At 53.9% G+C, this 14,503-nt stretch overlaps 1 protein-coding gene across 5 annotated transcripts in view; it reads left to right on the forward strand.

The window, feature by feature from the left end:
- The window catches only part of JADE2 (jade family PHD finger 2), a 51,639-nt gene extending 44,340 nt beyond the window's left edge, over window positions 1–7,299 (forward strand). For 4 of the 5 annotated variants that reach the window (XM_066272485.1, XM_066272487.1, XM_066272486.1 and 1 more), the window contains 2 exons: window positions 1,017–1,145; window positions 2,673–7,299. In XM_066272485.1, coding sequence (XP_066128582.1) covers window positions 1,017–1,145; window positions 2,673–3,490 — 947 coding nt within the window. In that variant the 3' untranslated portion in view covers window positions 3,491–7,299. The remainder of the gene's footprint in view (window positions 1–1,016; window positions 1,146–2,672) is intronic. The other variant, XM_066272489.1, reaches the window with a different exon arrangement.
- The last annotated feature ends 7,204 nt before the right edge of the window (window positions 7,300–14,503 follow it).

Raw genomic sequence — 14,503 nt, forward strand, 5'->3', positions numbered from 1 at the left:
TGGAGTGGGACACAGGCTACAGGCATATGGCCAAGACCTGTCTCGCCAAAGGGCTGGAGAAGGCTTCCTGACGACAGTGATATTTAGGCTGTGAGCTGAACCAGGTGAAGGACAGGACAAAGTAGGAGCATTTTTGGAGACCTAGAGGCCAGAACTTGTCTTGTTAGAGAAAGTAGAAGGAGGCTGGCATAGGTACAGTTAGGGTTGAAGGAGGATATCTAGTCTAGAGTGAGGCTGGGTTGCCAGGGTTGGCTGTGCAAGGTCTTGTGTACAGATGTGGAGACTGGGTCCCAGTGACGTTGCACAGGGAATCAGCAGACCCAGGACCCCCCCCACACACAACACTCTCTTAAGCCCTTATTCTGGAAGCCCTCCAGCCTGCAGCTGAGAAGCCAGGACAATATTCCTGGCAGCTGGGCATCCCCTTCCATATGTTCATCCCTGCTCTGCTGTTCTCTAGCTCCCTAGACCTGTGTGATCACAGACTGAAAGGACCATGACCTCCTATCTACTGTCTGAGCTCGAAAGCAGACCCGGAGAGCAAGGCAGGCTTGCTCAGGGGGCTGACCAGTGTGAGTCCTGTACCAAAGCCTCTTGACTCCTCAGGTAGTGCTCTGTCCACCTCTGTGTCCAGCTCCTTGGCCTTGGCAATCAAGGCTCTGCCACTCACCGCAAGCCAGGACTCTCCCAGGATCTGCAGGCCCCATTGATCAGGCTGAAGTCTAGCTCCTGCACAATGGCCATCTACCCTCTTTGTGGCCTTGCACACTCTTCAAGCCAGGCCAGAGCAGCAGTGGGCATTTATACACACACTCTCCCACACCAGCTGCATTGACTCACTAGAGCTCCAGTTCTTTCAGGCCCCCAAGGTTCTGAGCCCGGGGTACAGAGGCAGCCAAGGTGACCTAGATGGTGAGGCCCCAGGGAAGCAGGATTCTTGGGGTGACATGCAGTGATCCTGGTTCTGGCTGAGGCGGTTTTGGATAACCACCTACTGCTCTCTCTCCCTGGTACAGAGCGTTCTGGGAGGAGCGCAAAGGGCAAGAAGAGCAACTCGAAAAGGAAAGGCCATGAGGGCCCAAGGGGCAGCCCTGAGAAGAAGGAGAAAGTGAAGGCAGGGCCTGACTCAGTCCTGGGACAGCTGGGTGAGTAAGTGGCCAGGCTGGCCTGGCAGGCTGGCCAGGCTCATACCATCACTGTGCTGTAACCCCCCCATGTCGGGCCAGCAGGGACCCTAGCATCCCCACTACAGAGTGGGAGGCCCGAGAGAGGCCACCAGGCCCTTCTTCACTCAGGTGCTCATACCTTCCAGCCGTAAAGAAAGCTAGAGTTTCAGAGCACCGTCTGCCATCCCAAGAAATTCCTCTTTTAAAGACCTGGAGGCCATGCCCAGGAGCTCAGGAACTGACTGCTCATTCCCCTGGCCGGGATCCTGGATTGTAGGTTTCCCTAGAGGTCCTGAAGAGATCTCTAGGCCATCTGGGCCCTTCTAGGAGCCCAGCTCCATGCTTGAAGGCGAGGGCCCTAGAATTCTCCATCCTTGTACCACTCTGCCTCTGTTCCCTGCCAGTAAACATTCATGGGGCCACCTAAGGAAACCCAGAGGAGTGGCCAGAGGCACTGGCTCAACCCATCTTCACTGTCACAGACCACCTTGCAGGGACATCACATGTCTCTGAGTCCCAGGATGTCACATGCTTCCCCTAGACCACCGCTCAGGGATCGGGGTGGAGTCCTGTCTCGACCTCACTTCCAGCACAGAAGTTCCAGACCATCTTCTGTTTCCTTCAGTCTCAGAAAGGGGACAACTTGAGTGTGTAACGGGAGGCCCAGTCTCACTAGCTGTCTTGAGACCTCAGTAAAGGAGGAATGACCCATAGCTACAGCAGGCCCTGACATCCAAGAGGGATCATACCTTGCCATCCTATTCATTCCTGACACCCTTATCCAAGTTTCTCACTTTAAAAGCTCTGAGAAGGCCCTGGCCGGTTGGCTCAGCGGTAGAGCATCGGCCTGGCGTGCGGGGGACCCGGGTTTGATTCCCGGCCAGGGCACATAGGAGAGGCGCCCATTTGCTTCTCCACCCCCCTCCCTCCTTCCTCTCTGTCTCTCTCTTCCCCTCCGGCAGCTGGGGCTCCATTGGAGCAGGGGATGGCCTGGGCGCTGGGTATGGCTCCTTGGCCTCTGCCCCAGGCGCTGGAGTGGCTCTGGTCTCGGCAGAGCGACGCCCCCTGGTGGGCAGAGCATGGCCCCTGGTGGGCGTGCCGGGTGGATCCCGGTCCGGCGCATGCGGGAGTCTGTCTGACTGTCTCTCCCCGTTTCCAGCTTCAGAAAAAATACAAAAAAAAAAAAAAAAAAAACAGCTCTGGGAAGCGATGCTCATAGAAATCCAGCGCCCCCTGGTGGTCTGAGGGTGTTTTCCTCCATTCCTGCATCTCCTGTACTCCCAGGGTGAGTGTGGGGGGCAGGGCGGCTCATGGGTTTGTACCTGTGCAGTCTCAGAAGTCCTTGGTTTAGTGTGGCCACCTTGAAATTCTTAGTGAGTTCCAAACAGGTTGCCTGCAGGGAGAAAGGTACAGGTGGCATGCTGAGAGTGTTGGGAGGGCTTCCAGAAAGACGATGGAACGTACACCTGCTGGCATCTCACCTTACTCCTCACTCCTCTCTGCCAGGCCTGTCCACCTCATTCCCCATCGATGGCACCTTCTTCAACAGCTGGCTGGCACAGTCAGTGCAGATCACAGCGGAGAACATGGCCATGAGCGAGTGGTCACTAAACAATGGGCACCACGAGGACCCCACCCCAGGGCTCCTGTCCGAGGAGCTGCTGCAGGACGAAGAGACGCTGCTAAGCTTCATGCGGGACCCCTCACTGCGACCCGGCGACCCTGCCAGGAAGGCCCGCGGCCGCACCACCCGCCAGCCTGCCAAGAAGAAACCACCACAGGATGGGGCCGGTTCACGGATGACTCCAGACAAAGCCCCCAAGAAGCCCTGGGGCCAGGATGCAGCTAGCGACAAGGGGGGTCAAGGTCAAGGACCACCTACCAGGAAGCCACCACGGCGAACACCTTCTCACCTGCCATCCAGTCCTACAGCTGGCGACTGTCCCATCCCAGCAGCTGCCGAGAGCCCCCCTCCACTGGCCTCTGACACCCCCGACAAAGCAGCCCCAATGGCTGCCGACTCAAATGTCCAAGTGCCTGGCCCTACGGCAAGCCCCAAGCCCGTAGGCCGGCAGCGGCCATCCCGCGAGAGCAAGGGAACCCGGAGATCATCCTGTGCCAGGCCTGATGCTGGGGCAGGACCGCCTTCTTCTGTGGCCGACAGGCCAAAGGTCAGCCTACACTTTGACACTGAGACTGATGGCTTCTTCTCTGATGGGGAGATGAGCGACTCAGACGTGGAAGCCGAGGACAGCGGGTTGCAGCGGGGTCCCCGGGAAGCAGGGGCTGAGGAGGTGGTCCGCATGGGGGTTTTGGCCTCCTAAGTCACCCCTACCCCTGTTTTAGGCCCTGCCCTGGTCCCCCCATGAGGCCTCAGTCCAGTCACAACTGCCATTTCCAATCTGCTGAGTGTCCCAGACCCTCGAGGCTGCCACTCTGTTGTGGTTTTATTTTTAATATAGAGAAAGTTTTGAATTTCACACTGTTGTCTCTCCTCTGTGCTGGCCTAGGACATTAGGGTTCCTTCCACGGCCCCGGCTGCAAGGACGGGGCCAGGTCCTGCACAGCACCCCTGCCACAGCAGCGTCCTGGCCTCGCCCGGGCGGCCTTGTGGGCTCCTGGCTAGATAAAGGCATGGTGAAGAAGAGCTCAGGACGCCAGCCCACTGCCACTGGGTGACATAGACTGTCGTTTGGGCATTATTTCATGGCAGATGGGCCAGTCCAGGGTCTGCCCCACCTTGCCCTTGAATCCCACTGGAGTCCATTTGGGGGGTCCTGCTGCACTCCACTGATCCCCAAGGAAGTATATACTAAGTGATACCCAGCCAGTCTACTCACTGTCACAAGCACAACGAGCTTATACGAGAAAGCACTGAGGGGGCACAGAGGGCCTGCTGGTTCCAGGCGAACCACAGCCGTCCCTACCAACCCACATCGAAGGCCTGCCCGCCCAACCCGTGACCCTCCACTCCCTTGCTGCTCTGCCCCTGCCAGCACCCAGCCCTGCAGCTGTGGGAAGGGGTTCCCAGAATCCTTCCTGAGCTGTGCCACTTACTCAGGGGACTCCCAAGCAGCCAGCCGCCAGTGCCAGTGGAGGGCTGCCAGGGAGGGCCAGTGCCCAGACGGGGGTATGGGGCTCAGACTCGCCCACTGCAGAGAGTCGCTCCAGCGCTCCAACTTCCTTCTTTCCTTAGGGGCCAGTCTTGGCCAGAGTCTGCTCACTCCCAGACAGCTGACCAGGCCAGACCATTTGCCTTTTCAAGTTTCCCAGTCCTGCTAAGAGATGAGCTGCTTCCTCGGTTTCCTTTTGGAAACTCCTCCTTCCAACTAGCAGTGGGATCCCGGGGCCCGGCAGTCGTGTGGGCTGCTGGAACTGTTTCAAGTCTTGCTGGAAGCTCCTGGTTCCTCTCCCTTCAAGCCTTAACGCCCTTTCCCAACCGTGCTCTCCCTTCCTACCACCCTCCAGCCTTTCCTACCCCACTCTCTAGGTCCCAGGTAGTTGCTCTGATGAATTTTTAGTGGAGTGGCCCCAGGGTGATAGCTCAGGGAACAAACAAAAAGGAATTCAGTGAAAACATGTTATTTTTTTCTTTTGTGAATTACTCCTGGGTCACTTCCACCACTGGTAAAGCCAGAACTTCAACAAGAAGCTTGCAAAAGTCCAGTGAATCAGTCGAATCATTCTATGGATGCCAAAGAATATCTTGACCATAATACAGCACAGCCTGGACCTACCAGCTTGTCACTTGGACTTTTTTTTAATGGAGTTCTTAGCAACAAAATACAGAAACATATTCGTTGCACACACCCAAGGAGATGAGCCCAAGCTCTTGGAGGAGGATGCTCTTCTGTTGCCCAACTGTGGAAACCAGGAACTGGGTGTTGGATTTCAGATCCTGGACTGGGCCCACCGTGAGCTTTCCGGAAACTCAGACTCACAGCAGGGGGGAGGGGGGGGAGGAACACTGGCAGTGAAACCGGCATGGCCAAAGTCTTGACCGTGAGGTTTCCGTCCGTCACCACCATGCAGATACACAAAGCGCAAATCAGTGGGATGGGGAGCAACTTGACCACTCACTCCCGACTCCAAAACTAGCAAGGTACGACAGTGGCATTGTCATCAACACTCAAGTTTTACGTGAATTTTAGGAAACAAAGATAATGACTTTAAGTTCAGGGGATCGGACAAATGTGTCCAGTTGGAATGGACTCAGCAGGCTTCAAGGATTCTGGGCATTGAGATGGCACAAGCTACCACATAAGAGTTTAGTCTGTTGCCGCCTTGGTAGTAGTGGCCAGTGCAGTGTCAGCAGCAGCGTCCCAGCCCCACTCTGTTTACTGCCTTTGAACAGACCTTCCTTCCCCACGCTTCAGGTCACAGCCTTGTCTGTGCTGGATTGCCCAGTCTGACTTCGCAGGAAGCAAAAGGATGGGCTTAAAGAACAACCAAACTCCCCCCAGGGTGTGGGGTAGGGTGCCAGGAGTGACTTAGATAGATCCCTAGACTCAGCACTTTCCCCTGGGGCAAGCCTGGGCTCCCTGGGCTGGGAGAGATCAGGGAGGGAGTGTGGTGGGCCTGGCCCCTGCTGGGCAGACGGCACTCTGCCTAGGTGGGCGTGGGGGGCTCTGTTCAAGTTGGCCTCTGGATTCTGACCCTTTCCTATGTTGGCTCTTGCTTTGTTTGGACTGAATTATCCCTGGGGCCATATCCTGCATAGAGCCTAGGTGTCTTGTTAAGCTGGCTGGTGGGGACCCCTTCCCTCCCAGGCGAGTCCCTGACCTTATCAAGCAGCTGTCCCCCTTTTGGATGTCCACCAGGCTGAAAAGATGGCAAGGATGCCGGTTTCCACCTCCTTCCTTTCCACCATTAGCCAGAGCCCATTCCTCTTCTGTTCTACTGTCCGCCACCCCTGAAGTTAAGGTGGGAAGACGACAGAAGAGGCCTCTGCAGGCCAGAGGCTGGGGCAGATCTTGCACACTTGACCTCACTGGCCCGCACTCCCCTGCCCTCGGGGAGGGAGAGGCTGCTCTGTAGCTCACTCTGGCTGCCCACCCACCTTCCCCCTCATCACAGCGAGAAAGGATATTGTGCAAGGAAACTATTTTTATGGATGAGAGATGTATTTTACAACAAATAAGGAGAAGAAAGGTAGAAAGGTTTATTTTATTAAATGAGCCCTGACTTGGTGACAGTGTGTGAGCATTTTAAGGGTCTCGGTTTCCTTGGAGAAGTTACCCGTGTTTCCAGGCATGGGGGTCAGGCTGTTGGTATGTGAGTGTATGTGTACCAGGGCACATCACGTGTGTCCATGTGCATGCGTGTCTGTGTGTCGTAGGTGGGCACACTACGGGACTTGCTGGGACAATTCCCAAAGAATCAACTGTCCAACTTGAACAGACATTAGCAGCAGCTGGACTTGGCATCTCCTTGCTCACTGCCAGATGTGGCCAACCTCTGCCTGTGCCCAGAGCTCTGCAGAATGGTCTGAATGCCTGTAGCAAGGCCCTGGGGGAGGCCACTTCCCATGCCCCTTGGCGCAGCTGACCACATTGGTCAAAGAGCCAGGGCTGGAGTCTGGGGCTTTTGGTTGTTCTTTAAGGCACTGCCTGCCACCTTGTCCCTCAGACGCACAACACTCTGTGCTCCACGTCGGCTTGGGGTGGGGGCATGATATGAATGTCACAGGAGGAGACACCTTCTGTCTTTGTTTCAAAGAAAGTGATGTGCCATTTGTTAATATACAAGAGAAATATTGAAAATATATTGAAAAGAGCAATTTTAAATTATTTTTGGCTTATGTTGCAATATTTATTTTCTTGTATTAGAAAAGATTCCTTTGTAGAGAAAAAATGTATTTTTCATTAACGCAAAGACCTATTTCTCCTTTTTGTACATCGTCCGTGTTCGTTGCCCTTATCGAGCAATAGAATGTATGGCCGCCCTGGTGCGGCCCGCTCCCACGTGCCCTGCATGACTCTGTGTTGCTGCTGCTACATAGCTTTCAGTCCCATCCTGTCCTGCTCACTCATGGGGGTTCCAGACCCCGCCCCGACCAGGGCCTGTGTCTCCAGGAGCCCTTTGCACTCCTCATGTGTTGGCAAACGCAGTTAATAAAGCAATGTTTTCCGTGCTGGCTGGTGTGAGGCTTTGTTGCATTGAACGGGGCAAGGGTCCTGTGCACACACCCGACAGTGGGCTCAGTGAAACGTCAGTGGTCCCTGGGTGTCCCACAGAGCTGCTGCTACCGCCTAAGGAGTCACAATAGTGATGGTCATAGTGACCCCTCGGTATGTGCCAGGGGCTCTGCTTAAGGGCTGTATTTCTTTTGCTCCTCCCTGTTGCCACCTGTTGGGATTCAGAGTGGGTGAGGGATATACCCAAAGGATATACACAGCCGGTTCTGCCAGTGTGCTGGGTTGTATACTGTGCATGTCACTAGGACTCTGCCTCTGGTAAGAGGTGAAGTGCTGTGTCACAGGCGAGACTGCTAGGTTCTTGCCACCCCCATGAGCCACCTGCCTGGGACAGTGGGAAGGTTTAGAAGGAAGCTCAGGCATCTGTCCCTACATCAGGGAAGAATTTTGCCCAGGTTTGTTTTTCATTCATTATTTTCTGAGCTTGATTCATTCCAGGTCTCTGGAAATATGGGGACCATCCCTGCCCAGGGCAGCTCACAGTCCAATAAGAACCAGACATGAGGGAACTGGGGGTCATTATGGAGGCCTGGGCTGATCTGGGTGGGTGGAGTGCATTCAGAAAGCAATCCCATTCATTCATTCATCCAAGAATGAATTTATTGACCACACAGCCGGTTCTGCCAGTGTGCTGGGTTGTATACTGTGCATGTCACTAGGACTCTGCCCTCCTGGATCTTCCAGGCAATGGAGAGCTGAAGAATAAACAGTTGCTTGTCCAAGGGGAACTGAAGAGAAGGAAGGTACAAGAAACATTCCTGGTAGAGGGCTTACCACAGTTAAAGACCTGTTCGCTATGCGAGGAGGGGTCTTTAACCTCAGAGCCCAAGGGGAGGCTGTGTGGAAAGGGGGTCGAATTGGGAATCGAGCTGAGCTGGCAACTTAGTCGTTTAAGGCAGAGAACTTCCTCATTTTCCTCACCAGTGCAATAAGTGGCAGGTCCCCAAAGGCACCTCCAGATCCAAAGTTCTGTGAGTCCACAATGTGGAAAGCATTAGAAATAAACTTGTGGACTCTTGGGAGGCCAGCCCACCTGGCCATGGTGTGGAGCATCTCTTGACCAGCTGCTCCGGGCCCAGCTCCCCAGCCTCTCCCGCTCCTGTGTCCAGCCCAATGCCCCAATAGTCCACGAGAGTGATGCAGGGTCCCTCCATCCCTCTAAGACCTGCACCTGACGGCAGACCCGGCTGATAACTGGGGCACCTGTGGGTCTGAAGCAGCAATGTTCAATAGAAATACATTGCGAGTAATTCTAGTAGCCATGAGTTTAAATAGTACAGGAAAAAGGAGTTTTAATTAATCCATTATATCTGAGGTGTCACAACTTAAACTATATACTTAATATAGAATAATTATTAATGAAATATATTACATTCTTTTTTTGGTACTGTGTATTTTACACTTACAGCATACCTCAGTGCAGACTAGCCACATTTCAAGCTTAATATCCATGTCTTGTCCATTGGGCAGCACAGCCCTGGTGACTCGGCTGTCCCCTGCATTGCCCTGGTCTCGGTCTCATATGGTCTGATGTCTGATCGGTGTTCCTAGGCCTTCACGCCAGTCACTGCCTCTGCCATCCCTGCCCCGTCAGAGCCCCCAAGGACAGGACATGTGCAGGCAGACCGGTAGCAGCTCCCCTGAGGAGGGCCAGTTCTCTGCCAGCGTCTCTCAGAGGGGAATATCTCCTCATTCACAACTTTAGTCAGGCCTGCATTGACTCGGGCTCACTGAACACCTGGTGCTGGGCCCTGAGGCCACTAGGATGACCACAAGTTTCTGTGCAGAGACCAGGCCCGTGTGGGTGGGAGACAGACTTGAATTAGATAATCCCAAAGCAATGTGCACCTACTCATCGCGACTGTGCTGCAAGTGAGTGTGAGGTGCGAGGAGGTCTCTGCCCACCCCATACTTCCCCTGTTCACTCAACTGGATCTGGGGCGCCATCTGCTGCCCGCCGGGCCACAGCCTAAACGCCTCCAGCTCCAAGTCCTGAGCGCCAGAGCCAATGCTGCTGCGTTCTGCCAGCGGTCTCCTCGTCCCTGCACACCAGCTCCCCTCAGTGCAGAGAAGGATCTTTGTCAGCTTCAAGAACAGGGAGGCAGTTCAAGGACAAGGGGCCTCCTGAGAGAATAAAGCCTTGGCCGAGGCCTGCTGGATGCCCAACCTGGGTGGAGTGGGTAGACCAAGAATACCCAGCCCCTGCCTTCTTGCAACTGCCGAAGGAGGGCAGGAACGGTGGGTTGGAGAGGGAGCACCCCCTGCTCCCTGAGTTGGCCTCAGTCTCTTTCTGCATCTGTGTCTGTGACCAGAGCTGCCAGAGGAGGCAGCAAAGGCCCTTTTCTTGGGGACCATCTCAGGACTCAGAGGCCAGGAAATGCAGCCGCCCTCCCCTCCACAGCAGACCCCCACGCTTCAGCTTCACCTTCAGCCTCACGGGCATCCACAAAGGCCAGCTGTTAGGCGCTGTGAGGACTGAGCCAGCCTGTCACTGCCCCTGTGGGTCTGGCCCTGCCACCCGCTCCCCATGGTGAGAGGCCCAGGCAGAGGCACATGAGGCTTCATGATTACCATTTGGTAGTGCTCAATAAAAAAAGGTCATAAAATATGAGTTTTAGGGCAACCTTTTGGGGTTCAGGCAGACTCATTGCCAAGAGTCAGAGGAAGAGAGGAAAGGAGGTACTGATTGGTCAAGCACGTGACTTAAGGGGCAGGCTGTACAGAGCAGGGTGGTGCTCAATCCCCAGTGCTCCACACCAGGACTGGCATCCAGAAGCATACACGTCCGTTCTAAGGCAACCCGGGTCGGGACACAGAGGCCCTGGTGCTGGCTCGTCAGGAAGACCATCAGTGGGTTAGGCTATAGGGTTGCCAGATTTAGCAAATAAAAATACAGGCTACACAGTAAAATTAGCATTTCAGACAAACAACGAGTAATGCTATAGTATAAGTCTATTCCAAATACTACATCCTTTATTTTTTCTGGCTGTCCTGGTGAGAGGCCTCGTGTCCTCCACTACACTGTGCCCAGGCAGGGGGTCAGTGCTGGCATGGGATTTACTGTTGTGAACAAACTGGAGCAGATCCCGGACTGTCCCCACACCCCAGAACACTCACCCATGCAGCCCCAGAGCAATGGGAGCAGGCTACAGCCAGTGGCCAGGACAGACAGGGCCCAGCCTGCACCTGTCTCACTCTGCCACAGTGCCCACTGCATCTATGTCCCAGTCCATGGCTGAATAGATGCCAAGGTGTCCTGAAAGGACCCTGCTCCTTGAAGCTCTTTGAGGCCCACAACCCATTTATTTGCTGACTTGGGTCAGCATCTAAGAGAGTTGCAGCACTATTCAGTATAGCTAAGAGGTGGAAGAAACCAAGGTATCCGTTGCTAGACAAATGGATAAAGGAAATGTGGCAGCTTGACCTATGGTGGCGCAGTGGATAGAACGCCAACCTAGAACGCTGAAGTGGCCAGTTCGAAACCCTGGGCTTGCCCAGTCAAGGCACATGTGTGAAGCAACTACTGCGAGTTGATTCTTTCTATTCCTGCACCCCCCTTTCTAGAAGCCATTCTAAAACATTAAGAAGAAAAAAGAGTCCAGCTTGGGCCTCTGCCTTTCCTGGGCTATACCCATGACTCCCCTGCATCCCCCAACTCAAACTCAAATCAGGCTCCATTTTGTTATTGTGATTCCCCTCCCTACCCCCCAAGGCTTTCTGCACAGACTGACTCAGGAGTGAGGAGACCAGGGGTCAGGTCTCTCTGCCACGGACTTGATGTACCTCAGTTTTCCCATATGTACAATGGTAGAAGAGGTTGAGGATACTGGGATCTTCAAAGTCCAGGTCCTGAGGGCCAGAAGATGTGGTCAGTGAGGGTCAAGTGAGAGCCTGCCAGGCCTGTTAAGGTAAGACCTACTGGGTGAGGTGGGGCTGGTTTGCAGATAGGTGAGGTGAGCCCCCAGACTGGACTTGGGCAGAGGGAGAGAAGGAAGAAGCTTTACTCACCCAGCTTGTGATCTTCACCTAATCAGAATGCCACTGGCTGCTAATTCATCTGTCATCAGGTGAAGGGGTTAGGAGGTGCACAGCAGTAGCCTTGGATGTGATTATGGGGTCAGAGGTCTGACTGAGACAGTGACAGGGTTAAGCATGAAGCAGGGTTTGGGGTCCTGGAGGCGTCGTCCTCCAGTCTTGGGAATGGGGTGTGGGCCTCACTGGCAGGGCTGGGTGACAGTTCTCGGCTGGGCTCGCCCTGGGTCTAGGGGTTTGTGTTCCATGACTGATCCCCTCAGGCCCCTCTGTCCTCAGCTAACATGAGCCACATGTGGCCATTCAGGGATAGAGGGTTCATCCCTGAATGCACCGTGAAGGGGAAAGTGACTTGAAATGGCATCTGGAGGGCCTTGGGGTGGTAATGGAGAATTACTGACATGTGTTCCTGCCCTTTCTGTGTCTCAGTCTCCTCACTTCATAAATGAGGATGAGAGTTCCTGCTGGACCCACCAGACAGGGTGGCTGAGAGGCGCAAGTGGGCATGAGTGTGAAGTGGGCAAGGTGGGGAGCCATGGACAGCCCTGGGGGACAGGAGAAGCGCTGGGGGACAGGATCAGCAGAGCTTCAGGCAGACGGGCCAGATGCAGGAGTCAGAGGAATCTGTGTGCGCTCCCTTCCTGGAAACTGAGCCGGTAAAACCCCGTTGTTTACAAGTTCTTGTGTACCTTCCTACCCCAACCAGGATGGCGGGGTCTGGGTCAGGGCAGGACTGGCCACCTGCAGCTGGGATGGGTGCTGGTTGTAAACAGCTGGCGCTCATCCAGGAAGCAGCTCATGTGAACCCTGTGACAGTCAGCTGCCTGGGCCTGAGAAACACCCACTTCCCAGCATTCTGGGTTTCTACATGGCCATCTGTACACCTGAAACCTTGTAACCCAAGAAGAGCCTGTAGGTAGCTGAACAGGACATCCCTCCTGCCCCCACCCCCAACCCCCTTTTGCAAAGAAAGAATGTTCCATTGCTAGGGATCAAATGTTGTGATCAACATAAACTCCGGAGAGCAGCTAGGACTTGCTGGAGAAGCTGAGGGGGGTGAATGACTCAGCAAAAGCAACGTTCCCTGGTAGATGTCTGAACTGCTATTTTAGGGCTCTGAGTGACTGCCTGGTTCTGGTGACAGGTGCTTGATATACACAGCCTTACTTCCACATGCCAGCTGTAATATTCATGCCCATTGGCTTACCGAAGGAAACCTAGGAGGCTTGGCAAGGAGGTCTGGTGGGCAGGTCTGACCACTGCTTCATCCAGTGTAAGACTCACAAATGAGCTCATGCCAAAGAGAGCAGCGTGCCATGTGGACGCATCGTGAATCAGAGGAGATGCGCAAATCTCAGGCACCCCTCTCCTCTCCAGAAGCACTTCCTTCTAGTCAAGAAACTGTGGGACTGGCCCAGCCTGTACCATTGATCCTGGTTTTCAGGGTTGGGGGGGGGGTAGGGCATGAAAGCTTGTGCCCAAAGAACTGCCTTCTATAGGACAGCTTTGGCATTCTAGTGACAGAGAGCTTGTCATTTTGAAAGCAACCCAGTGCTAAGCCATCTGTGTTCAAAAAAAAAAAAAAGTCCTTAAATTCAACTGCAGTTGTCTCCTTGATATTTGATATTTTTTTCACTGTCGTCCTGAGCCCTGAAGCCACAGAGGGTCAAGTCCAATCCTCTGTTCTCTGCACTATTTGATGAGTTAAGATACCATCCCATGTGACTTCAAGTTCAGTACTTTCCCAAGGGGTTAGAATGCAGGGTATTCCCCTCCTCTCTTTCCACTGCACTTCAATTGCTTGGTGGGGGGGCCACCAGGTCCCACACTGTTCAGATAGGGCCGGTTCCGGGTCAGAGAGGGGACAGAGCTGCCTCAGCTCCCCTCAGTCCCAGCAACGTCATCAGAAAGCCCCCACCCCAGCTCAGCCCGGCATACCTGCCATTTCAATAGCTTCAGCATGTGTTTCAGTTTTAACCCAAACCAGAATCTTTCCTGTTAAACAGCAATGAAAAAGTCTTCGCAGCTGAAAGATTTCCTAAAAGAAAGGGTTCATTAAGCCACGTGCCAGCAAGAAAAAGAGCAGGTGCAGAGGTTTGCAGCTGGAACGCCAGCACTGCCAGCCGGAAGCTGGAGGAGAAGGCAGCATGGCCGCAGTCCTGGAGCGGACTGGCTCCTTTGTACATCAAGCCTGAGGGAGGAAGAAGATGTAAGTTGTTTGAAAGACTTCGCTGCAGATAGAAGGTGAAGAGGGGCGTCCTGGGGCAGGTGCAGAGTCCCCAGGGAGGAGGTGTTTGCTGCTTAGGATTGGCTGTTGGTTGCAGTCTGCAAGGGTCATGTGCAGCTAGGTTGGAGGTGTCCGGTGGTCTGTGGCTCCTCATGGTTGGCTACTCCGCTGTTTTCTTTTTATTTTTCAATTTTTTCCATTGATTTGAGGAGAGGGGGTTGGGGGAAGGAAGAGAGAGAGAGAGAGAAGCATCAACTCAGTTCCCCTTAGTTGTTATACTTAGGTGTACACTCATTGGTTGCCTCTGGTATGTGCCCTGACCCGGGATGGAACCAGGATGCTTTATCCACTGAGCATCCCGACCAGGGCTCAGCTGTTCTTTTTTAGATAATCATGCAAATAGCTACCTGAGAGTTAATTCCAAGTTTCCATGTACACTTAGGAGTGTGAGCTGTCTTTTGTTGGTTTTGCCCTGCAGTTTTTGACTGACTAACCCCTCGTCTCTCCCCTCTAACAGTGGCTTGCTGTAATTTAAGACTTCTCAGTTGTTTTGTGGTTGTTCCTGCTGCCAGGGCCACACACTCTGGTGCACATGCTCAATGGTCAGAGTGGCATTTTGAGGAGAGCACATGTCTAGCCACATGATCCCAACTTCAGATAGTATGTCCTCATCTGAACAATGGCCCCACAAGCAGGCTATTCCAGTAGATCACTGGCTCTTACCTTTGCTCTGAAAACATGGTCATGTGTCATAAAATACTGGTTTTGGGATTGGTGTGAAAAATAATGTCCTTATCATTACAGGGGAGAAAGAGGTTGAAATATGGTAAAAGAGCAGCCCTGTTCTCCTGTCTCCTCCTCTGTTGAGGCTGCATGCCCTC

Source organism: Saccopteryx bilineata, chromosome 4, assembly GCF_036850765.1.
Source record: "Saccopteryx bilineata isolate mSacBil1 chromosome 4, mSacBil1_pri_phased_curated, whole genome shotgun sequence".
NCBI classification, from domain to species: domain Eukaryota; kingdom Metazoa; phylum Chordata; class Mammalia; order Chiroptera; family Emballonuridae; genus Saccopteryx; species Saccopteryx bilineata.